General features: G+C 42.8%; 1 protein-coding gene across 2 annotated transcripts in view; it reads right to left on the reverse strand.

Moving 5' to 3' along the window:
- The window catches only part of cntnap2a (contactin associated protein 2a), a 511,778-nt gene that overhangs the window by 197,025 nt on the left and 287,825 nt on the right, over positions 1–26,928 (reverse strand). For both annotated transcript variants that reach the window (XM_077244572.1, XM_077244573.1), the window contains exons 9-10: positions 25,472–25,621; positions 125–287 (exon numbers count right to left, since the gene is read on the reverse strand). In XM_077244572.1, the coding sequence (XP_077100687.1) occupies positions 125–287; positions 25,472–25,621 (313 nt within the window). The remainder of the gene's footprint in view (positions 1–124; positions 288–25,471; positions 25,622–26,928) is intronic.

Raw genomic sequence — 26,928 nt, forward strand, 5'->3', positions numbered from 1 at the left:
TGCCCCTAGGGCTGATGCTGCCGGTGGGGATAAAGCCACAGTCTCAGTCTGCTGCACCTGATAATCACGGTCTCAGCCAGTGTCTGTTGAAAGGCAGGGCAAGGGAAGAAGGGTTGGCTCTGACCTGTCAATGATGGCACACATGTCGAGGCTGACGTTCTCGAAGGCTCCCATCTTTCCCTGCTCAACTGCGGTTAGGTCAGCCAGCTGATCGTCCACCTGAATGAGCTGCATGCAACCCTGGAACGAGCGCTGGAGGGGAGATGCTCTGGTTCTTAAAAAATAACCTAAACAAACAAAGCACATGACAAAGATGTTATATGCCAAAACAAATATTTTATGACTATAATAGCAGATGTAATATCACTGATATATATTAAGTTTAAGATAACAATTTTTTAACTTTAATTTTCATTTTGCACCATTTTGCACCACCGTTTGGGCTAAGTACTATTTTGTAACGTTTTTGATAGAAGTTTTCTATTTCTATTTTTTAAAATGTCATTTATTCCTGTGATGCAAAGCTGAATTTTCAGCATCATTACTCTAGACTTTAGTGTCACATGATTCTTCAGAAATCATTCTAATATCCTGATTTGGTGCTCAAGAAATATCTCTTATTATCATCAATGCTGAAAACAGTTGTGCTGCTTAATATATTTGTGGAAACTGTGATCATTTTTTTCAGGATTCTTTAATTAACCCTCTCAGGTCTAAGGGTTTTTTGGGGTCCTTGAGGTGTTCTGACATGCTCTGACATTTGTGCTTTTTTCAGTTATTTATAAACATGTTAATGGCAAAGGTGTAAATTCACTCTATATAGCAAAAACGGGGCTACCGTAATATGTGAGCAACATGTATGTACATGTTTGTATTTTTGAGAGAATATTGCTTATGCATGGATATTGAAAAAACTAAAACTTAAAGTGTCTGAAATAAGGCCACAAAAGACATACTAATTATGTGTCCACAAGACTTTTGACTAATGAGTGTTGTTGCCTAGAATTTTTGCTTCAAAATGATCTGAAAATCATCCTGCCTAATCATTTACACAAAACAATATATTGATTTAAATTTTATAAGACACCTTTTGTTTGGAAAGGCAATATGCGTGGAGGCGTGTTCACACCTGAGAAGACAAAGGCCGGATAATGTGCCGCATAATGAGCTGCATATTAATTAGCCCTTTCACACATGGTGTGTCACAGGGTCCCAAAGAATGCAAGGACATAAGAAATGATCTATATATACATATTTTACAATTAGAAATTGTAACCAATTACAAATAGGTTACAATTACAACAACAATTACAATTTTAACAATATTTCAAGTATATTGCTTTGTAAAAAGTATACATTTTATCATGCATATTAAAAAAGGTAAGGATTCATTAGTTTGAATATGGGAACAAACACTATAATAACATCTTAGTTGATAATTCAATATACCTACTTTATTTTTGACAAAACATCATACTATAGTATATTTAACTATGAGCAGAAATTGGTGAACAAAAGCTTACCTATTTAATGTGACAGTAGTCTTTTTTTACAGTCAAAACTTTATAATCTATCCAAAACTAATCACAAAATCTTGTCTAAACATTCATATTTAGTCTGTAACATACTGTGTATGATATATTAGTATATACATGTGAATTTGCAGCTTGTTGCTTATACAGACATTTTATTTCAACATATTTCAGTATATTTTTACTCATCTTAGTAGGCTATAGCAATATAGTTTGGATGTGTTCATGTAAACATAACGTTTACTAATGTAGGTGCGAGAGTGAATGAACGGCACAGACACGCGCTGTATAACTGTAGTAAACAACAGTGCGCGCGCCTGTGCCGTTCATTCATCATTTAGCCTACACACAGACACGCAATTCATATTTAAACAGTATTTTTGCGGTTTACAGTCAGACACTATTCAATATCGCGATTAGAACGAAGCACTTAAGAATAAATGACTTACTACGTCAGCTGGATCCGTTGCTCCTCGAAATGAAACTACCACTTCTGGTACATTTTCCAGGGTTATTAGATAGTATTATTCCTCACACCGAAAGGATACGCTGTGTACACAGCTGTGCAAGATACTTACTAAACACGATGTGTTTTATAATCCAGCTGGTGGGCGTTTACATGTTTGAATGGCTTGCCTTAGATCATTTGCGTTTCGATACCGCGCGCTCTCCGTGGGCGTGGCACATTAACGCGTAATGAGGTATAATGAGCTGGAAAGAAAAATACTGACATCTCTCTCTTTTCATACAGATTACATAAACTGAGAATATTTGTTTTTTATATAAATTAATTCATTTAAAAGAAGAGAGTTCAAGCTTCATTATGGAAAAACACTCGTGCCTGTATGACAAGTATTCGCGGAATTACAGTTAATTTTCGGACGCGTTTCAGAATGGACTTAACTGACAGAGAGAAGGCAGAACGCGCATCATGTTTGTTTTTCTTTATTTGGCGAAAAGCACAACACTTTGTTTTTATTGTGAGTATCCACAAAAAAATAGACACTTATCAGGATCTAATGATGTACAACACTTAATATGTAAGATCAAAATCAACAGAGTATTTTGAGTTTCTTTTGCACTGATAAGAAAAAAAGCGAGACTATCGCGCCGACCTCAGAGGGTTAAAAGAAAGTTCATAAGAACAGTTTTATTTGAAATAGAAATCCTAACCCTCTGGAGCCGAAAGGATTATTTTTTTTATGACAGATGGATGCATTTTTTTGGGGCTTCAAAATAGCTACAATTAATAATTTTTCAAAGATTAACTTTAGATTACTTTTAATGGCAATGTTAATCTAAAAGGTAAATCAGGGGAGTATGAGTATTGTAACTGATCCACTGGATGCAAGCTTATTGAGAACCCAAGTGCAGTTTATTACAAACGAGATCAAATATGAAACAAAAACATGGCATGGCATGGGATGGCATGAAAACTCAAAATGAAGACATGAACATGAACATAGACTTACAACCAGTGGACTACAGGAAACAATACTTGACCAAGACACATGGCAAACATGTGGGCTTAAATACACAGACCAATTACAAGAGAAGGGACACCTGTGAACAGTGATCAGACAATTAACCAATGATAAGGCACATGGCATGATCACATGACAAACAGGGAATCACATAACAAGACACAGAAACATGACAAAACATGACATGAAAGCTCAGGCTCGGCAGGCATGACGTGAAGAGACTCAGCAGGGATGACATGAAGAGACTCAGACCTGGCAGGCATGGCGTGAAGAGACTCAGACTTGGCAGGCATGACGTGAAGTGACTCAGGCTTGGCAGGCATGAAGTGAAGAGGCTCAGACTTGGCAGGCATGACATGATTAATTATAGTTGGAGAGTTTCTGCAATAACTATTTTGCCCTAAAGTGAGAGACTTAACCTCCTATTGTAGGACTGAGAACTGTGTACTATATTTCTCTGAATAAAAAAGGTCAAACTAAATTTAACACAAAAATAAAGTCAGTAAGTGTGATCTAACATCATATGTGTGAAAGGTAATCTAATGTCATGCATGTAAAAGCTGAAGATAAGGATCATTAACTGGGGAAAACCTATCAACCTAACCTCATTAACCAAGTGATAGCTTTGAAACCAAAAAAGGTCATGTACATCGCAAACAATCAGCCAACTCTGATGCTAATAATGAGATAAAAATACCTAGAAACACTGAACAACGCCAGATTGGACAGATTTCTCCATATCGACCGCTGACATTCCTAGGAGAAAATGCGCAACCTATACCCCATAGATTTGGCAAATCCACAGGGTTGGTTACGCTTGTGTTAGAGGTAAACAAAAGTTTTCCATTATGCCGATCACAGAAAGGTCTATTGAGATTCACCTTGCGTTCCCCTGACATTAATCTACAAATGAGAGCATCTGGAAGCATCAGTGTTTGCAAGGCACTTGCTTAAAAAAATAAAAGAAGAAAATAAAAGAAAAAAACAACAACAAAGTTCCTCAAGTTTGCTGGGCCATCTGTCTTGTCTGCTTCCTGCACCTGTCCAGGAGTCTATATGCCTGAGCAGTCAACAGAGGAGAATGAGGAAGATGGGCTATTGGAAGACACACTGAGGGAAATGTGACTCACTTCAGAGGAAAACCGAGAAAAACAAGCATCTGCTGACAAATTAAGGCAGGGCTGCAGTGGCATCTCTATGATTGCTGGGATTTGTGGGGATCTGGGAGGCCGCCAGGATCTGTGATCAACAAGGGACGTGGGAAAAGTCAGGCTTTCGTCACCCACGCTTGGATGCAGCTTCCCGGTGACTGCTTTTGTCCCATTCTGCTGTCGTAATTAATTGAGGAGAGTCACATTTCTGACAAGATAAAGCTCTAAATTACGACTGAGGCCTACAACTCACACTCCTGTCAGGGATTCCGAGTAGCTTCTGCATGACTGTGTTTACGTGCTGCTGATGATTTTGCAGAGATTGGAGAATAACTACTGTAAGATTAATGAGTGTCTATGGGCTACATGTATTATTCATGGACTGGCAAATGGAATATGGAGGATTCCTGTGGGCAACCCATGTTGTAAACTTTTATCCTCATCAATAAGCCCAGTGCAGATGTTAACTTTTTTTGTTTATTCTGCTTTGGATAGTCTATAATGATGTTAAGGTGTATCCAACATTGGTTAAACTTTGATGGCCACCTTTAGACATTCTGTTGACTATAAGTAATATTGCACCTACAGTATGTCAACTAACTCTTAATTAGAGTATTAGTTGAGTATTTGACTGGTAGGGTTATGGTTAGACATGTACATGTAAAGTAACTTATAGTCAGTGGAATGTCTGTTGGGGGACCATCACAATAAAGTGTTAGCAGATATTAAGCAGACAGTCTACTAATACTCTAATAGGAGTTAGTTGACATGGAGGTAAACGTTGCTTATAGTCAACGGAATGTCTAAAGGGGACCATCAAAATAAAGTGTTACCCTATCAGATACTACGAAATGTGAGTTCAAATGGTGTGTGAAGCAGTCATTTTTCCTAAAGTGACATGAATCAGGATGTCTCAGAGGGCTTTCTTGAGCTCAATGTGTTCTAAATGAGGCCCAAACCAAAGTAAAAGTGAGGGGAAACAATGTAATTAAGGTGAAAAATATAATATTCTTAACAGTCCATAAATTGTCCTGAATGGGTTAAACTGGTGAAAATAGATGGGTTAAATACAGAGTAAACAGCTCACCCACTCAGACAACACCACTTATGTTGATCAAGTCCAAATCTAAATTAACAAGAAATTACTTGAAATGAGCCATTGAATAACCCAGTGTTCAGTTGTCCACCTCTGCAAACATCATGACGTATGCGCCTTTATCAAAGATTGTTGGTCTAAAAGGAGACAGCCAAAAAAGAAAAGAAAAACAAAAGTAAATTAGATTTACTTAAAGATGCTTAACTTTACCAAGTATAAATTAGTTTGGTAAATGTCAAATGGATCTTTTTTTGCCACTTACTGAACTTAGTAAAATATTACGTTCAAGTTTAAGGCGAGACACTACAGGTGAATAGGGTAATTTTTTTAACTAGCAGATATCACCATGAAACTTTGCCAGTTGATTACCTACATTAAAATGAGTAAAAAATGTATTACAAGTTTTCTGTAATTTAATGTTTAAATATGCAAATGAAGCATGATCTAATTAAATATGCGCTAATTTGCATATATTTAAAAAACCGAAATCTGAGTATTGGATAAAGCCAGGTTCAAAATTTTTGTTTTCATTGTGTTCACATATTAGATGGGGAAAAATTACAGAGGGATTTATGGATATCTACTTTTGTTATCCTGTAAATCAGAATATACTGCCACTAGCCTTAAAAAAATTATGTTTTTTGGAATAAAATGTTATATAAATCAGGCTAGGAATAATATATTTACAAATCCCTCTGTAAATGTCTTCATAATATAACTAGGTACAAGACTGGAAAGTTTGGTCTATATAGGTAGTACTGAAGTGGAGATTTCGGACTTGGAGTATGAGAGAAAAGTCATTTTGAGAAAACGGGCTTTAAAGATTCAGCATCAGCCAATGAGATTGCGCATTTTGAGTAAAATCCCCCCTTTTACTTTCGCGATTGGTTGCTGATAAAAAGGAAATGACCATATTTGGATCCGGCAGTATTGTACAGGAGAGAGAGAGAGAGAGCGCTTTCTAACGGTGTTTGTGATGACAGAGTGCAGATCGCGATCGCGGAGCAGAGGGATGATTTATAACGACAACTTTTGACTTTTGAAATCTACAGACGCAAACAGACAAAGTGTAGTAAAATAAAGACCTAAATGTGTATTTCGGACTTTTTTTTACCACAAGTCTGAAAGAAGAAATGGAAGACAAATATCCCAAAATCTCAAAATTGACCAGTGAAAAAAAAAAAAAATGTTTTTGCCTGCCGTGTCTCGCCTTAAGTACATAATTTTAATTTATTTATTTTAAATACTTAACATTTATTGTCAATTCATATTATGTACACTAGACCATTCAAAATTATGGGGTCAGCAATATTCTATAATATAGTAATATTCTGCAAGGGTAAATTAAATTGATCAAAAGTTACAGTAAAAACTTTTATAATGTTACAAATAATTAAAAAAAAATAAAGAAAAAAAATCACATTTCAAATAAATGCTGTCCTTCTAAACTTTCTATTCATCAAACAAATCCTGAAAAAATATATCAGTTTCCACAAAAATATTAAGCAGCATAACTGTTTACAACATTGATAATAAACAGAATTTTTTGAGCAACAAATCATCATTTTAGAATGATTTCTGAAGGATCAGTGACACTGAGGACTGGAGTAATGATGCTAAAAATTCAGCTTTGCCATAACAGGAATAAATTACATTATGAAACATTAAAATAGAAACAGTTATTTTAAATTTTAATAACATTTTACAATATTACTGTATTTTTGATCAATCAAATGCAGTCTTGATTAGCATAAGAGACTTTCTTAAAAACATAAAAAAATGTTACTGACACCAAACTTTTGAATAGTACTGTAAACCATTAAAATTACTAAAAATCAAATTATTCAATGCAATTTGATAGATTTTTTTCTATAATATTGAAATCCAAAAATCTTTTTGAGTCAGTGTAATAAAAACATATCCAAACAAGTTAGTAGCAGCAAATAAAAACGAAATAAGAAACATTTGAGAGACCCTTTTCTTTATTCCACTCTATTACAAAGTTATCAAAACAAAAGCTGACCTCCTACAGGTTGATGGGTATTTCAAAGTCCTAATCTGAAGCAGAAGAACACTACGGTCCTTCTATGTTTAATCATGTCTTCTTTATTACAAAATCCAATCTACACCCATCTCCCATCAGACAGTCATTAATTCGGTGAGGTCTGCCACAAATGTGTAGAATCATCCTCTATAAAATAGGTTTGAGAGACTACATCTAACCACACAGGATGTCGGGAGGCAAACAGTCCCTTTCTTGGAAAAACAAAGATCTATTCTCCTGGTTCCACTACATCCGAGATGGTATTTTGGAGACATTGGGGACTGATGGGAGTTCCCTTTCAGTCGATAACGTCGGACGTAGTCGACGCGACTGAAATGGGATCACGCTAGGGAGCCTATCATCTTCGATTACTATTGAACGAGCCAATGGAATTTGGCGTGCGTGATTTGCATCACACACTCCGCCCCCGCGGCGCGGGTATAAATACGGAAGTGGATGCACGCACTAGTTGCCTTTCCCTTCGGAGCCGTTCGTCTTTGATGTCTCTGAAGAGTGCTGTTGTGTTCAACGAGCGAGTGTGTCGGTGTTCTTGCGGGAAGACCTCTCCAGTGTTGGTGTTCTACAGCGTGGTGCAGCGGTGATCGCGAGCTTCTCAGCTCTCAACTGCTGTTTTAACAGCATCAAATTTCTACTGTTTGTTTGTGTGTTGACGGTTGGTTAGAGGGCGAGAAGTGAGTGCTTCACTGTTAGTTGGAAGACTATTCAGTGTTTGCCGCGGTCATTCCCTGTGTGCTCCGGCACTGGTGACGGTCCCATTTCCTAAAAGAGCAACACGGGTGTGAGTGCGTCTTTTTCAAGATGCCATTCCATCCGTGCGTTTCTGGGTGCGGTCTGGCACTATCCCCTTCTGACGGTCACGAAAGTTGTGTCGCATGTTTGGGCTTACAGCATGCTGAGGCAGCTTTCGTGGATGAGACATGTTCTCACTGCGGGAACATGTCCATCTCGGTGTTGAGATCTAGACTCGCCTTCGTTAAAAGCGTTGGCGCAGTCCCCACCTCTGGGCCCCGCCCCTGTTCTTCCTCTGGGTTACCTTCCCAGAGGAGGACTGGGGTGCCGTCCAAGCTGGGTGATCTGAGGATCACAGTGAGGGGTAATCCGCCCGGCCACGCCCCGTGGGTCCCTCACTCCTCTTTCACACCGCAACCGGTGGAGCTCCCCATTGATCCCGCTGGTCCCTCTGTAATGGACGGGCCAGCCGTGTCATTTGGGGCCCCTCCAGGGGATACGTTGTCAATCGCAGCATCGGAGGGGGAGCTGAACTCTGGAGATGATGACTCGGCTGCACTGCCTCCCTCCGGGAGACCAGTGTTGCCCGAGCCAGATCCAGAGATGTCAGCTATGCTGAAAAAGGCCGCCGAGGCGGTAGGGCTCGTGTGGAACCCTCCACCGTGTCCCGAGCCGTCTCGGTTGGATGATTGGTATATCGGGGCGGGCCGTACTGGTTCTCAGTCCGCCGCCCCGGTTCCTTTCTTTCCTGAAGTGCATGAGGAGCTTACGAGGGCATGGATGGCACCTTTCTCTGCCAGAAACCGCCTGAGTAGCTCCTCCCCTCTCACTACCCTTGATGGGGGAGCGGTGAAGGGTTACGAGGCTATCCCTCCGGTGGAGCGGGCCGTTGCGATGCAGTTATGCCCAACGGCGGCCGCTTCCTGGAGAGGTGATCCTCGGCACCCCTCTAAAGCCTGTAAGTTCTCGTCCGCTCTTACGGGCAAGGCTTACAAAGCTTGTGGGCAAGCCGCTTCCTCCTTGCATGCCATGGCGTTGCTCCAGGTCCACCAGGCCCAGGCACTCATGAACATGCACGAGGGTAGTTCGGACCCTGAGCTCATGGGTGAGCTCCGCACTGCAACTGACCTCGCCCTCCGGGCGGCGAAGGTTGCAGCTCGCGCGGTGGGTTCGGCGATGTCCACACTAGTGGTCCAGGAGCGCCATCTCTGGCTCAACCTGGCCGATATGAGAGATGCGGACAAGGTTCGGTTCCTGGACTCTCCCATTTCCCAGGTTGGGTTATTCGGCGACGCTGTGGAGAACTTTGCCCAACAGTTCTCTACAGCTCAGAAGCAGACGGAGGCCATCCGGCACATCCTGCCTCGGAGGGACGCTGCTGCCTTCACCCGCCCCCCGAGGTCAGATCCTCCGCCTGCTCGTCGCCGAGGGCGTCCGCCTGCAGCCGCCTCAGCTCCCGCCGAACCACCGCAGCAGCCTTCACCCAGGTTCCGGCGCGGAGCCGGCCGCGGAAGGGGCGCCCAGCCCGCTCCAGGCGCTGCCAAGCCAGGTGGTAAGTTCCAGCGCAAAAGAAAACGCTGAACCTGGACGGGCTCTCAGGGATGGAGGAGTTGCTTGTGGAGTGGTCGCCGATCCACTCCCTCTGGCTGGTTGGAGGGCCGGCTGGAGTTTTTTGTTATGTGTGTGTCTGTTCCGCCGCTGGCCCCTATAAAAACGGGGTCAGCGGTACCCACATATTCAGAAAAAGAGCAATTTTTCTATTCCTGAGTCCCAAGTGGGCCAGTATGGCGGATGTGACCCTGTATAATAGCCTTACATCCCCCAGCTTCCCTTGGTCGCCAACAGGCAGCTTGGGGCGTTCGAGGACCCGGTCATCCGCCTTCTCACGTCCCCTGCCGCTGGTGGAGACAGGTAAGTGTTGCACTGCACACTAACACCACTGTCTCTACTTTGCTGCCCCACCTCAGGCTCGGCGACCCCGCTCAGGTCAGTGATAGTAACATCACATTAGGTGTTGAGCAGACATGCTCCTGAAAATTCAGTGATATTCTTCACACCAAGTGTTGAGCAGTGCTCCTGACTTGTGCGTGCTTATCTCATCCTGCTGGCGAAGGATTTGATATAGCCGCTCCTCCAGCCGGTACGAAGGCCAGTTGTAAACTCGTTCTTCGTGCTACTAGGTGGTGGGTTGTGACCATCTTGGCCCAAGATTGGTCTGCAGCTTTGGCCTGAAGGACACGTGGTGTCCTTCCCCTCGAGTGCTCCAGAGCCCGTTGGGTCTTCAGGTCAACTGGAAGAGAGCTCGCCCACGGGCTGAGTATCTCTGTTTCAGTTTTGGAGAGGTACTCGATCCAACACGTCTCTCCAGTGAGAATGTGTTCAGCCGGTGTTGAAGTGAGAAAGGGTCCCACTGAAAAGATTCAGAGGCTCCTGGGGTATACGATAGCGACAGCCTAAGTTGGCTTCCTCCGTATGTGACCGCTTCAGCGCTAGCCTTACGATCGAGTCCCGAGGTGACCAAGGGTGTGTTTTAACGGGGGCCTGGGCGACCCCCGACTACACGGGCATTCGTGCCTCGAGTTGTTAGACATTGCGGGTGTCACAAACTCTCCCGTCACCTCCTCCTTGGAGTCAGACGCTTCTGAGGGCGCCTTGTTCCACCCCTCCCGCTTACTCAATCGTGCCGCCATCGAGCCTCACGACAGTTATAGCCAGGGCAAGTGGAGACTCCATCCCCTGGGTCCGCTGGGTCTTGACCATTCCGGGGCCGCTCAATTGCCCACCCGGTTTTATTTTTCCGCCAGTGTTTGAGTAAACCGAGCGGACTACCCTTGGACAAACACGGGGTCCCAGCTGTCCCAGGGGCCCGCAGAATACGTTTAACCCCAGTGAGCCTTCTAAGAAGTGACGGCGACTCAGGGTCGCCTTGCGCTGCTCAGGTCAGTGAGATCATCACACTTCATGTTGAGCAGAGTTGCTCCTGAAACTCAGTGAAGTTCATCGCACTCAGGTGTTGAGCAGCAATGCTCCTGTAGCTCAGTGAGTCCATCACAGGTAGCGCAGTGAATTCATCACACGCAGTGCTGAGCAGAAATGCTCCTGGTGCTCAGTGAAGTTCCTCGCACTCAAGTGTTGAGCAGTAATGCTCCTGAAGCTCAGTGAGTTTATCACACTCAGGTGTTGAGCAGTAATGCTCCTGAAGCTCAGTGAACTTGTCACACTCAAGTGCTGAGCAGAAATGCTCCTGTCGTTCAGTGAAATTCTTCGCACTCAAGTGTTGAGCAGAAATGCTCCTGAAGCTCAGTGAGGGAATGCTCCTGAAGTTCAGTGAACTTGTCACACTCAAGTGCTGAGCAGAAATGCTCCTGTCGCTCAGTGAGGTTCTTCGTGCTCAAGTGTTGAGCAGAAATGCTCCTGAAGCTCGGTGAGTTTATCACACTCAGGTGTTGAGCAGGAATGCTCCTGAAGCTCAGTGAACTTGTCACACCCAAGTGCTGAGCAGAAAATGCTCCTGAAGCCCAGTGATCTTCACATGTTGTGTTGAGCAATGCTCCTGTCTTTTGCGCCCGTCACTTGCACCTACGTGCCATGTCAGGAGAGGAACAGATCTTCATAGTTACCCCTTATTGGCCCAACTAGACCTGGTTCCCTTCAACAGCCTTCCTGACTTCCCCTGGAAACTCTTTCGGGGACGGGGCACGATGGCACACGCGTTCTTCCCCCGGAGATTCCGGGCGGTCTTACATCTGAACGCGGAGGTTCAGGTGGCTATCACAAGACATGTGATAGTTACCATCACTTCTGCGAGCACCCCCTAGAATTGGGTAGCGTGCTTACGCCTTTAGAAGTGGAACCTAGTCGTTGAGTGCGTCTTCTCTCCTGAGGAGATCCTGAAAGCTTTCGATCACTTCAGTGCTCTCTTTCCTGCAAAATGGGTTGCAGTAGGCTGTTTTCCTAAATCACCCTCAAAATGATGTTGCCTCGGTGTTTAAACGACGCTCATCGTGTTGCAGAAGTATGCAGAAGCACGTTCTGGTCGTCAGGTTCCTGAGGAGCAAGGTCTTGTAAATCCTTGTGTCCCTCTTTATCCTCTTGGGCCTTGTCCCTGGTGCGACTGCACTGCAGAGACCGCCCCTGAGCCACTGCAGGTAGTGAGTTAAAAATTCTGTTATATCAGTTCTCCTGCTCGCGTGGTCTCTACTAGAGGGTAGGGACTTGCTCGCTTTCGGTCAACGTATTGTGCCTGGAGTCTGGGCCGGCTAACTCTCACAGGCTGAGACCCCGGCTCGGATTGTGCCCAAGGTTCCTACCTCTCCCGTAATAGGAGCAGGTGGTGAGCCTGCAAGCGCTGCCCTGGAGGAGGCAGATCCAGCCCTGGCTTCTCTGTCCGTTTGCTTGGACGTGTACAGAATGCAAGTCATAGACCTCAGACCAGCTCTTCAAATATCTGTTGGAATTCAGCAGAGAGGGAAGGCTGTTTCCATGCAAAGTTGCACTTAGTGCTTGCCTTCATTTCGGCAAAGATCCGAGATGCAACATGTCCACTTAGGTGTTGAGCTCCTCTATGATGAGTGTAAAGGGCTCCGCCTGGGCGTTGACGATATACTTTGCTAAACAGATTCTAGAGTTGGGGGCTGGACGACACCTGGTTGAACCGCTGCTTCCCGTGGGCTCCCTTCTCATGAAGCCAGTTTCACCGTGAGCCCGGTTCAAGTGTCGGCTTGCTGCGCCATTCCCCTCCTATGGACTGGATACGTGCGCCTTTTTACTCCAGTTGAGTTCCCTTAAAATTGAACCCTGTTGAGTTCCTCCACACCCCTCCGACGTCGGACGTGCGGAACGTCTGGTGTTAGGCCTACCACTCGTAAGCAGTGTGGAACCTGTGTTAGGCTGGGTCCATATGTTGCGGTCCCTTCGGTGACCCCATATGTGTATTCTTCCACGATACGGCTCCCTGCGGTGAGCCCGTGTCTTCCCTCGGCAGAGTCTCTCTGCCGTCACTGTCCGGTGTGTCTCCCCCCGTCTTAGGCTGGAGCCACCCCAGTGACATTCCATATGTTAGACTGCCCGGTTTCCGCCCAGTTCATATGTGTATTCTCCACATTACCTCCCTCTGGGTTGGATGTGGCTTCCGCAGCGTCCCTTCCTTCCAACGTACGGGGAACGCTTTCCCAGTGGTCCTGTAGGAACAGCAGTGACTTCCCTGGCCTAAGCCCTGTCCTTCCCCGCCTTAAGTTTGCGGGGGCATCAGGAGGCTTTGGTTTAGGCACTGGAAGGTGGCAGCGTTAGTGGCGTGTTCAATGGTTGATCCCATTTCAGTCGCGTCGACTACGTCCGACGTTATCGACTGAAAGGGAACGTCCTGGTTGCGTATGCAACCCACCGTTCCCTGAAGGAGGGAACGGAGGACGTAGTCCCCTTGCCACTACCGCTGGACCACCGCTGACCCCGGGTTACTCTCGGCTCCTCAGCGAAAAGCAACTAGTGCGTGCATCCACTTCCGTATTTATACCCGCGCCGCGGGGGCGGAGTGTGTGATGCAAATCACGCACGCCAAATTCCATTGGCTCGTTCAATAGTAATCGAAGATGATAGGCTCCCTAGCGTGATCCCATTTCAGTCGCGTCGACTACGTCCTCCGTTCCCTCCTTCAGGGAACGGTGGGTTGCATACGCAACCAGGACGTTTTTCTGTATGCTAGAATAATCAGGTCTTAATTATCGAACATGTGCTAAAGCTAATTATGTTTTGTTCGCAGATGAGCATCTTGGGCAAAGCAAAACTGGACCCCATTGACTTTCATTATATGGACCAAAAAAAAAAAGCGATTTTTCAAAATATCTTCCGATTATGTTCAACAGAAAAAAGGAAAGTCATACTGGTTTGGAATGACATGAGGGTGATTAAATTATTTTTATTTGTGTGTGTGCTTTATTTGAATTTCACCCAACAACAAGGGGGATTTTTCCTTAAATACTAACTTTAAGGCAAGGCAAGGCAATTTGTTTATATATCACAACCAATATGAACTATTTAACAGTTCAGTGGTAAGGATAAAGTGCACCTATTATGCAGTTTTAAAGATTCCTAATGTTGTTTTGGAGTCTCCTACAACAGGTTTACATGCATCAAAGGTAAAACAAAAAGGTTTCATTTTCTCATAATATACATTTGCACATCACCACATTTTCAATGATTCTCAAACGACTCGTCAGATGAATGAATCTCTCTAAATCCCTCCTTTCCGCGAGCTACTCTGTTCTGATTGACCAGACACCTCAGTCTGTTGTGATTGGTCTACCGTGTACAGCACGTCGAAAACAAAAACGCCCATTGCCATAACAACATCAGCTGTCCTGAGGCTTCCTACACCATAAACTAAACACAGTAACGAACAATTTTACTTGTACTTATTTATTTACCGAGTATTTTTCTAATTTATTGTGGTGAACATCTGGAAACTGTATCAATAACAGTGCATACATTAGCCGAGCTCTAGTCTGAATGACTGATGTAACAAACGTTGGTAAAACAAATCTTGCTCCATGCTTAATCTTTCCTCAAAGTAGTGAGAAAGACTCACGTAAGAATCTGCATTAATAGAAACAGTTCTCGTACGAGAGGTTCTCTCGTATTGCATAAGTTGCTTACGCTACGGGTAAAGTCATATTTTCTTCGAGATATTGAAGCCAAAAATTATCCTTAATTTTGTATTTATTGTCAACGCAGTGCAGCAGCTGGGCTCTCTGCCTGGGACAGGAACATGCAGCCCTCGCGCTCTCGTCAGGGGGCTGCGTCCATTGTGAGGAACTTCCGAAGTCGACCCTGCGGTCTCGACTCGAAGTTTTCAACCCTGAAGCTGTCTCTCCACCCTTCGTGAAACCGCGCAAGAAGAAGCGCCGTTCTCAGAGGCAACCGGAGATTGATGCGGCTGTGAAGCGCTCGCCGGATCCTCTCCCTCTCGCCTCTCTCTAGCCTTCAGGCCTGCACCCTTTCTGCCGGAGCTCCACACGGAGCTTGCTAAATCGTGGAATGCATCATTCTCCGCGAGACTCCACTCTCACGTCTCCTTGGCGCTCTCTCAAGTGGACGGCGCCGCCGAGAAGGGGTACCACTCTATTCCCCCAGTGGAGGAGGTGGTAGCAGCGCACCTTTGTCCGCCCTCTGCGGGATGGCGTTCACAGTCTGCCCTCCCGTCTAAAGCCTGCAGGACCATGTCAGCTCTCGTCGGCCACGCATTCTCAGCCTCCGGACAAGCTGCCTCCACCCTACATTCTATGGCTGTGCTGCAGATCCTGCAAGCTGATCTCCTCCGCGAATGGGACGATAAAGGCAAGAACCCGACGGACCTTTCTCTTGGTGCTACTAAATCCGCGGCCCAGGCGATCGGAAGATGCATGGCTTCGCTAACCGTCACAGAAAGAATTCACAGAATTCATTAGCATGGTTTAAATCATATTTATCTGACCGCTATCAGTTTGTAGCAGTAAATGAAGAGATGTCTTATGGATCACAAGTTCAGTATCGTGTACCACAAGGCTCAGTACTAGGACCACTGCTGTTCACTTTGTACATGCTACCTTTAGGAGATATCATTAGGAAACATGGTATTAGCTTTCACTGTTATGCTGATGATGCTCAGCTCTATATTTCTTCCAAACCTAACGAAACTCACCAATTCACAAAATTATCGGAATGCATAGTTGATATCAAAAATTGGATGACTAGTAATTTCCTACTACTAAATTCTGAAAAAATAGAGTTTTTAATTCTAATTATTGGACAAAAAACTTCCACACTTAATAACCTAGAATACGTCTAACACTTGATGGCTGCTCTGTTAAATCTTCGTCGTCAGTTAGGAACCTGGGTGTGCTCTTTGATACCAATCTTTCATTTGAAAGTCACGTGTCTAGTGTCTGTAAAACCGCATTTTTCCATCTTAAAAATATATCTAAATTACGTCATTTGCTCTCATTGACAAATGCGGAACAACTAGTTCATGTGTTCATGACATCAAGGCTAGATTATTGTAATGCTCTACTGGGTGGTTGCCCTGCACACTTAATAAACAAACTACAGCTAGTTCAAAACACAGCCGCTAGAGTTCTTACCAGAACCAGGAAGTACGACCATATCAGCCCGGTTCTGTCAACACTGCATTGGCTCCCTATTAAACATCATATAAATTTTAAAATATTGCTGATTACTTACAAAGCACTAAATGGTTTAGCTCCCCAGTACTTGAGCGAGCTCTTAACGCATTATAGTCCTTCACGTCTATTGCGATCTCAAAGTTCTGGCCAGTTGATAATACCTAGAATATCTAAATCGACTGCTGGCGGTAGATCCTTTTACTATTTAGCACCAAAACTTTGGAACAATCTTCCTAACATTGTCCGGGAAGCAGACACAGTCTGTCAGTTCAAAGCTAGACTAAAAACACATCTCTTTGACCTAGCATTCACATAACACTCTATAGACTTCTATAATTCAATATTAGGCTGCTTAGATTAGGTCAGCCGTAACTGGGAACACTTCCCTTAAATCCTGATGTACTCGTTACATCATAAGAAGAATGGCATCTATGCTAATTCTAGGGTCTTTGTTTATCCCGAGGTTTTCCCGCAGCCTGCCGGATCCAGGCCGTTTCCAGATCTGACGAAGGACTTTCGCCTGGACCCGATGACAATGCAGTACTGAAGGGCCAACTAGCCTCTCCCTATGGTGGATCCCTATACCACTCTACAGATAAAGCCTTGTGGAATTTTTCGGTTCGCGTACCTACCCAAAGTGATAAGATAAAATAAAATTCTGCATCAAAATTTATAGACAAGACAAGTAGTTTGTTTAGGCATGGTTTGTAAGGAATTACAAACCTGCGCACATATATTCTAACGCACATAACTATAGAATCAATTCTTAATACGCATGTGAACGCCATCAGCGTCTATCACAGGTTCACGTTTAAAGTCGGTTTAGAGAGAACGGTGTCGTTTTAGCGGCCCCTAATTTAATAACAAATGATCATTTAGACGGAAGTGAATCAATCAAAACTAAGTTTAGCTGGAATAAACATTTTTCAAGAACCACTATAAAACCAAACCGATCTCTGTTACCTTAAATTATATGTTTATCTCTGTAAAGCTGCTTTGAAACAATCTACATTGTTAAAAGCGCTATATAAATGAGGATGACTTGACTTGACTTGAGAAAGACATCTCTGGTTGACGCTCGCGGACATAAGGGAGTCTGAGCACGCCGTGTTTCTCAAAGCTCCACTCTCTCCTACAGGTCTCTTCGGCCCAGCGGTTAACGGGGTCGTCGACCATTTCTCTGAAGTGCAGAAGACCTCGCAGGCCATGAACATCTTCCTGCCTCGACGCGCTAGCTCAACTCCAGGCCGCTCACGTGACCAGCCTCCTGCACGAAGCACTAGCCAGTGTCCAGCCCAGCCGCCTCCCTCTCCGCAACGACGACAGGGCAACCGCCCTAGGTCGCGCTCATCCAGCCGTCATAGGCCGCCTCCCCCACGAGGGCCTCAGCCTAGAGTGTCGCTGAAGCCCGAGTGTGCAAAGTCCTCCTAGCTACAACACGGAGGAAAAGACGGCTGAGTCCCGCTGCGGCCGGACCACCGTCAAAGTGTCCCGCCATGTCAGTCCCCTCAGAGAAGGCTACTGCAGCATTGTTTTTAGCAGCCAACGAGCCGGCATCTCAGCCCTCTCCGTTGCACACAACCGCTGTCTTTACGGCGACCCAGATATATCTCATAAAGAGTATAATGCCTGGTTATCCGGCTCACGCCGTTGGTGTTTTAAGTGTAAGAAATGTGCCCACATCTCAGTGTTCACCCCTACACACAAGCACTATACCCCCCGTGTCTCACAAAGAGCCCACTCTCATAAAGCTGGCAAATGCCGCTCGAGTTTTGAATGTAGAAAACGTGCCCACATCCCTGTGCCCACGCCTACTCGCTGCCAGCTCTGTCACACGGCCAGAACAGCCTCATATCGATCAGGTTATGAATGTAAGCCTCGTTCCCGCTTACGAGTGCTCACGCTTACTAACAAACACCTCGCCCCAAGCGCTGGTCGTGCATCACAAAGTTCTCACAAAAGGTTCCCCATTCATAGCAATCGGGACATCACACGTGAAACAGCCAGCTATTGCTATCAGCGAGCCGCCACATTCAAGCACCGAGGGCTCACGCACCGCGCCCACACCTATGGTTCAGTCTCCCGAGCCCACGAAGTGCGGTGATCGGGTCCCGGAGTCCATTCTGCCCCTAGCTATGCATGTAGAAGCATGGGAAGCTATTCCAGGGGTGTCAGAATGGGTGCTAAGCACAATAATACAAGGCTATTCACTACAGTTCGCTCACCGTCCCCCTCGCTTCGAGCACGGACCGAGACGAAAGTGAAAGCAGAAGTAGCGCATCTACTCCGCGCAGAAATAGCCAAACTGCTGTGCAAAGGGGCTATAGAACCAGTACCTCCTTCTCTGAGCGAGTCAGGCTTTTACAGCCGCTATTTTCTCGTACCCAAGAAGGACGCAGCTCTAAGACCTATCTTAGATCTGAAATATTTGAACAAAGCTCTCATGAGAAGACCGTTCAAAATGCTCACGACCAGACAAATCCTTGCGCAAATTCGCCCGAGGGACTGGTTTATATCTCTCGATCTGAAAGATGTTTACTTTCAGATTCAGATAATACCCCGTCACAGGCCATTCTTGAGATTCGCCTTCGACGGTCATGTAGATCAATACACCGTATTGTGGGTGCTTAGTTTCCTTCAAGAGGTGCTGGATAGGGGCAGGTCCCCCCTCCATGCTTAAAGTTTATGTGGCGGCCGTTGCAGCATTTGCTAAATCAACGCACGGCCAGTCATTGGGAAGGAACGAGCTGGTCACCCGCGTCCTTCGGGGAAAAAACGTTTTTCTGACATACAGTATACAGTTAAACGCGTGGGGGATTTACACACACGTTAGCGCTGCGTGTCTTGAGTTTGTACTGAATGACTCTAAAGTCATCCTCAAACCGAGACATGGCTATGTCCCTAAGGTGTTGGGCACTCCCTTCAGAGCGCAGGTCATTTCTCTATCGGCTCTGCTTGCATCCGATAGTGAGAGCGATGTTAGTCTCCTCTGCCCTGTTAGGGCGCTGAGGGCTTACATTACGCGCTCCGCCCCCTTAAGGCACTCTGAGCAGCTCTTTGTTTCGTTTCTGTGGGCGCACCAAGGGTCAGGCCGCCTCGAAACTATCCAGATTGATAGTGGACGCTATAGCGAATGCTTATGTGTCTAAAGGTCTGCAGTGCTCTTTGGGCATCAGGGCTCATTCCACTAGAGGTGTTGCAGTTGCCGCAGAGCAACCAATGAGCACGCTAGATAGCCTGCTCTTTGTCAGCTAGCTGCTGCACTGCGTTGACAATAAATACAAAATTAAGGATAATTTTTGGCTTCAATATCTCGAGAAAAGATTACTTTACCTGTAGCATAAGCAACTTACGCAATACTCGTTTCCTCTTCTAGAGAGAACCGAGGTTATGTAGGTAACCGAGTACGTTTTAGGTAATAGTGGCCCACAGCTGATTAGCAGAAGTATTTCAGTAAGACAGTAATAATGTGAGTTAACCAGTTAGCTAGCAGGAGACCTACACAATATAAAACTCAAAACAAAGTATTTTGAACACCATCTTTCAAGAGCAAGAAGTTTGCGAATCCTTCATTGAACTCCGAGATTTGAGAAGCAGTCGTCAGTAAAATAAAGGGAACACAGCAAAAGTTAAGGATTATACTGCTGTCGTATCGTGGTAAAGATGCATTTTAACCACTGATTCTTCACATACTCATCCATCCTTGGGCAGTGAAAAAAAAACTGGCTTTACCTTCACATTGTAGAGCACAGCGTCTTCTCGACCTGATGCTGTCCAGTATCTATAGGAATCATCTGCAGTGTTTGAGGTTCATGGTGTCCCTGGTGTTTGTGCGCGCAATAAGTGGGCGGGCAATATGCTAATGTTTCTCCTTGACGTCACAACGGCTTAAGACTCGTTTAAGAAACGATTAATTTCATTGACTCAGAGTCGACCCTTTTGAAAGGCAATAACTTTACATGAGGTGCACTTTCAGATTTAAAACTTTGCAGGATGTTTTCATTATGTTACACACTTTTTTAAAAATTCCATAATTGGGGCACTTTAAAACTTTTGTTAACTGAAATAAAGGGGAAATATAAATATAAATATTAAATGAAAAACTTTAACTTAAAAAAAACCCTATGAGTTAGATTAAAAAGAATTAGATTAAAATCTGAAATAAATTAAGTATAAGTTAACATACTGTAATCACTCACACACAGACACACGTACGCACGCACGCGCACACACAAAAAGATTAATACATTTATTTCAAAAAATTATAAAAATGTTATATAAATTTACTAAAACTTAAACAACAAATTTAAAAATGTAAATTTAAAACAATAAAACATTCTATATTAGTATACAAGTATACTAAAATAAGCACAGTTCATGTAGAAATGTATTAATACATTCTATATTTGTATATAAGCATACTCAAATAAGCATAGTTCATGTAGAAATGTATTAATAATTTTTTCTTTAAAAAAAAAAAAAAAAATGTAATAACATAAATGTGATCTTTTGTCAGAATGGATCAAACTTTTGTAGTGCATAGCAATATAGTGCCGGTGTTTATAAAAGTGCCATGATATTTTTGGAAGACAAAATCAAAAGGTCCCATACCCTCCCTTAGCCCCACAGAATATCTGTACTCTAGAATATTATATTTAGGTATCTCATGTATTGGATTTCGGCCTTACAATGTTTTGTGCATGCATATCAAAGCTCTCCAAATTCTTGTCTGAAACAAACACAGATTCTGTGGCAGGGAAATCCAGTAGTTATGGAAACACGATGTGCATCGGGCCAGTCTGTCTATCACTGTAATGAGGATCTGAATCAGCTGTATTTCCGTTTCCTGGGTTTATCTTGCACACATGACTGTCTTTGCTCTTTAGAGTCATTATCTCACGGCTGCTAACAGTAATAACCCACTGGTAAAGGCTTAGAGGGTTCACTTTCCAATCTGCACATTGCAAAATACAAACTTTCTATATTATTTATCTATCTCTTTCAAGGTATCTGGTATTCTGCTAGAGAAAGCAATGATACAATCTTACCCACATTGAATTGAATGCCAAACAATAGCATCACCAGCATGAAGAACATACTACAAAACCTTTTGAACCATTTAAATGGTTTTCTACACAGAGATAAAGTCCTTTCCTAGATTTAATGTATACATTTGTAATGATTTTAAGCTGAGAAGCCATCATAGTTCTTGCACAAAGCGTAAGTCTGAGAAGTCAACCCAACCCAGATAAACAAGCATAATTTCATGCATAGGACTGACAGACATATGGAGATTGTTATGCTCTTGCAGTCTGCCAACATGTTCATGTGTGTTCACACTGATTAAATGCATTACATCTGCCTGAGTGAGGTGAATGGGAATATATGAGCAGGAATCAAAATCTTTTCATGCGCTGCCTCTAGAAACATAATTTGTTCGTCCTTTTTTGTGTGTAGCTGACCTCACAATTGCTAGCTCGGTCTGATCAGAGCCCTGCCTTTGATGATTTTACCGTATTAAATTTAATGTGCCCAGGTCCATGCTCTACAATTAGCTCCCATGCATAACCAGCCTCAATTACCTGTGTTCATGCTGGTGGTTTCACAAGATAAACAAGAAACCTGGTGGGTAAAGAACTATATTTATACACATTTGGCAAAAAACAAAAAAACAAAACTGTACTCTAAATTGCTCATTTAATGCTTAAGTGTCTTCTAACTTGTGTCTCCGTGCTTTATAATAATACACTGAATAAATAATAACCTTGCTTCATAATGACCATTCATCAGCTGTCAATGGAGCAACATTTCGGTTGGGCTAAACAAACACCTTGACAGTCAACAAAGCTGCCAAAGCTCAATTTGCTACACCAATTATTTAAAGGAAAGCCCTTTTTAGCTACAGAGATTTTAGTTGAATCATTTAATTGCTCAATATTAGTGCAGAACATCTGCACACACTAATTGATAGCACAGAGTCTGTTTGTTTACGGGATAGAGCTATGGCGTGTAAAAGCAAAATGCATTAACTACTGTACACAAGCCAAAAATAGGTTATGGCTGGAATCAGATCTCTTAAACCAAGGGTTTTCAAATAAGGGCCCAGGGAGGGAACACACAAGGAGGTGTTTAAGGGGCAACAGAGAATTTGAGAGAGAAGAAATATACTATACAACATTTTTTTTTTTTTTTTGGTCTGCGAAAGAAAAAAAGTTAACTTTAACTTACTAATAAATTAAATCTAATAATTAAATGCATTTAATACTAGGGATGCACCAATACCACTGATACCCATAATTTCATTTTTGGTAAATCTACCCAATATTTTACACATATTTGGTAGAGAAACCAAAATAATATGAATCATATTAGTTGGCTTAATTGTTTCCTTTAGTTATTTTCATGCTTAATTATGCCTGTAAAAATGATTGTATGAGCATGTTACTGTTCTTTTCTGTTCACTGTTCATTCAATTGCTCTATCGTATTTCGTCTACAGCGCACATTTAGAGCCACTACAGTGTGTTCCTAGACACAAACACTGTACTTTACACATGCTGCATGATATCGGTATATGGTACTGTAGCATTTTAATGAGTACGAGTGCAGTGTCAGCTATCGGTATCGGCGCATCTCTATCTACAGCATTTTTTATTACATTTACTAAATTTGTTTTCTACATTTAATTTATAAATCCCCAGTGGCCATCAAGCGGACTGAGACCGATGAAAAGATGTGTCTCGTTCCGATTCCAAACCAACTCTGGTTTTGTTCGACTAAAATATGAATGCAACACGGACCAAAGATATCTAAATGAACTAAAAAAAAGATGCGATGTCACAAGATGAGACCCTAAAATAGGACAAATTGCTCAAGCATATATACCGTATCTCATCATATATCTCATCATAGTCGTGATGTTGCCCATTAACGCTCGGTACAGGCATTGGAATCATGTCTTCTTGTAGCAGATCTTCATTTGTGTGTGTGACGGAGGGATTCCTGCCGCAGTTTTGACTCCTTTACACATATAACAATCTCTTCGTGAGATCTCAAATGATAAAAAAATACCATAATATGCATGCACATACAGTACAATGACCGGTTACAGCCCAGCATGCAGCATTGTTTTGGATATTAGGTAAATTCCATCATAAAATATACGTTATAAAACAGGGAAAATGAAAATGTAGTGAGAAATCTTTTTTTTTCCTTTCCTATTTTAATGTTAGGTTTACACATCTACTATTACTCTAATGGGCAAAACTAAATATAATACAAGAATAATATAATAAAATGTAATACAAAGTATATAGAAAAGTTAATATATTAAGAATTTGCGTTGGCTTTAGTATAGTGACAATATAAAAACCAATTACTTAATTTTGGAAGGTTGGAAGGAAGGAAGGTTGGATGTTTGGAGGAAGTTTGAAAGGGAGGAAGTTTGAAAGGAAGAAAGGAAGTAAGTTTGGAAGGAAAGAAGGAAGAAATTAAGGAATATTTTAGAATGGGGTCCCGAAAGGATTATCAATAATGTCAAAACCCCCTGGCTTAGACCATGATCTGTCCTATAACAGACAGATTTGGATCAACTAAGCTTTGATCACAAAAAACTGTTCATCCCAAATACGAGGAACTAAATGTGCTTAAATTGATTCTTCTTACAGGTTTCAATCTGTGTTTTACAGTCATTCCCATTGTTAACATTCTTTGGCATATTCATATTCTGCCACATGGACAATCTTTCTAAGCTCAAAAAAGTTCTATCTCTCTATAAAATAATAGTGATGGACGTAGAAGCATGATTGCTAATTATAGTTGGTGTTCAGGTGAACCAACAGGAATGAAGAGAGGAGAATTGAAGCTTTTTGATCTCATTTTAGAAGCTGTCATGTGTAAATGTGCTGCCGCACCGTGCCAGACCCAGAGCGGAGGGACTGCAGTTCTTCTTTAAGCTGTTTTTGAAGATGTGTGAGTCTGATAAAGCTATCAGCCATGCAATCCCTCAGCCTCTATAGACAGGCAGGTTGATAGCGCCAGACACTGCCGTCTATCTCAGCTGCCGGTTTTCCTTTGCATACTTGCCTCTCTGAGCCGCTGAACATGTTCTTATCTCTGACTTCCTGCCAATGGTCCGATCGGACAGACGGCTGGCTGAAGAGGGCACCAGGGTGGGTTAGTTTCCATCACAGGGGAGAAATGAATGTGTGTGTGGTAGCACATGCCACTTTGGATCAACAACCTCAAAAAACCTAATGGCAAAAGATGAAGATGGAAGGTCACAGCACCCTCCCACTCCATCAAAGTGAAATCGAAGAACGATTTGGTGTGACGTCCTTTCGAACAAAATCAGGCCAAAAAGAAATTTATTTAGTGTTCGTTTTGGGAGTTAAAAAACAGCTTGCCAAAGCTAAGTTTCTGGTCTTTTCGAATGGTAAACACTGTCAAACTACCATTGGTCCATGGCGATTACATAACAGGTAGGTGTGCTCTGAGGCTCCGCCTTCTTTGATGTGGAAATCTTTCGATTAGTTTCTTCTGTTAAGTCTGTCGAGGTCAGATGCGAGTAAAAACATGAACACACTGGAGAGCCACCTTATAGTATAAATTAAAGTTGTAATTTTAATTGAAAGAGTCACTGACACTGTTTTGTTCATGTTTAATACTGTAAAGCTGCTTGCTTTAAAGCAATGTATTGTATAAAGTGCAATATAAATATAATGACTTGATTGTACTTTCTATTTCAGATTCCTGTGTCTGACATCTTTGGACCGAGAGAAATCATGAAAACTGATGCTTCCAACAGCTATACAAGTTTTTGATTTTCTGACTATCTTCTTCTGACTACCCAACTTAAGATGGCAGCGAATAGCCTAGCACACTTTTTGATGGCTTTGCCAACAAGTTTAGATGGATAAGCTATGGCTGGCATTTGACTTTTATCTCAGTTGCATTGTGAGGCTCAATGTTTTTCCAAGAAAATGCAGTTATGACTTTAAGTGAATTTTAAATAAGTGATATGTGTGATGAATTTTTTATTCATTCTTACATCAAAACTGTACTGACATTTTGCCTTAACACTCAGAGTTTAAAGACAATGGAAGATGTTCACACTAATCTGGGGAGTCAATTATTTCTTCTTTTAAGCAGACCATCCCTTTGTCAATGTTCTTTCGTTTTCCAATTCAACAAGATTAAACTATTCTTATATGGTTCTTTGGCATTCTCAGTTTTGATGTCTGTACATTTCTGAACTTGCCTCCAAAGTGGTACGTGCTTCCTGTTGTGATCTGGACAGGCGAGTTGGTTTTCACAGCCGATGCTTCATCCCCATCAATGGTCAGCAAAGCAAAGTTCTCTTTGGCCAGGAATCGAACATCATGCCATTCTCCATCATTTAGTCCAGAACCTGTAAGAAAAGATGAACAACTATAAATTAACATCCAAAACAATGTTGCAACCTTTTCACTGTTGACTTTGTCAAGTAAAAATACATAATTTCCACACATCTTGATTGCAAACATCTTAATATATTTTTTAACCTAATTATCAATTATGTCAGATAATTATATTGACAGAGAATGTCAATTATCTGATATTTTTACTAACTTATTAACCCAGTTATGGGAGTTTTTCTCCATGCTATAATTTCCTGTTTGATTTTTTTTTCTGGTACATTGGTCATGTCAGGCTTCTGTCACTTCTGTCTAGTTTATTTCTTGGTTTTGTGACAGAGCTGTGACACTCCTGTATTGTCATGTGTATGTGTGGGCGCGAGGCTTCGAGCGTCCTCTAGCCATGCGCTGGTTTGTCTGTATGCCTTGTTACATGTGCGGGCCGTAGTGTGTGGATCCCGGCTCAACTGTCTAGTTTGGTTTCGGTTCTGTGTCGGGATTCAGACATTCATGCTCCGCGTGTTTGTCCTCTGTTGTAAGCAGACAGGATGAGCTTTCGCTCGTTCTCGTGCACTCTGTCTTGTCGTGTGAGCGTGCAGTTTCGAGTTTGTTCGGGCCGTACGCACTTCTGTCCACGTGTGTTGTGGTTTGTGTAGCACACGATTTCTGTTTTCTTCGACCGCATGCTTTCATGTCATGTTTTGTCTTTTGTGTTTTACACTAGCTGTGTGCTTTCATGTTGTCATGTTTAGTCTGAACACGTAGCTTATGATTGTTTTCATTAACTGCGTGTTCATGTCTCGTTTTGTGTGAGCAAATGGCTTGTCATGTTTGTTTCCTTGTGCCATGTGCTCTCCTGTCATTGTCTAACCCCGCCCATCTTGTTACCTGATTATTGGTTCATTTGCCCCACCTGTCCTCCCTAGTTACCTGCTTTGTTTGCTCTCATTCTCCTTGTGTCTTCATTCCTGTGCCTTGAGTGTTTCCCTACTGTAGTCAAGTCATGCCATGTCATGCCGTTTTTTCTTCAATATGATATCAGGACAGTTGTATTACATTGACATGTGTGACTTTATGCCCACCAAAAACATAATAAATAAATTAAAATGAACATGCTCATTATTGAAGCTGTTTATTCAGGTCATTGAGTGTATGAATTGCATTTTGAATAATAAAAAAAAGAGTGTAACAACATTGACCCAAATATACAGTAAATATAGTGAATGGGATTTTTTCTTCTGGAATCTGACTGCTGAACTCAATAGGCTAATGAGAATTTAAAAAAGCCTCAGAGTCTCCATTGAGGGCGGATTCAAGGCGA

This window comes from Siphateles boraxobius, unplaced genomic scaffold (assembly GCF_051911475.1).
Source record: "Siphateles boraxobius isolate OS27281-9 unplaced genomic scaffold, OSU_SipBor_1 26, whole genome shotgun sequence".
Classification (NCBI taxonomy): Eukaryota; Metazoa; Chordata; class Actinopteri; order Cypriniformes; family Leuciscidae; genus Siphateles; species Siphateles boraxobius.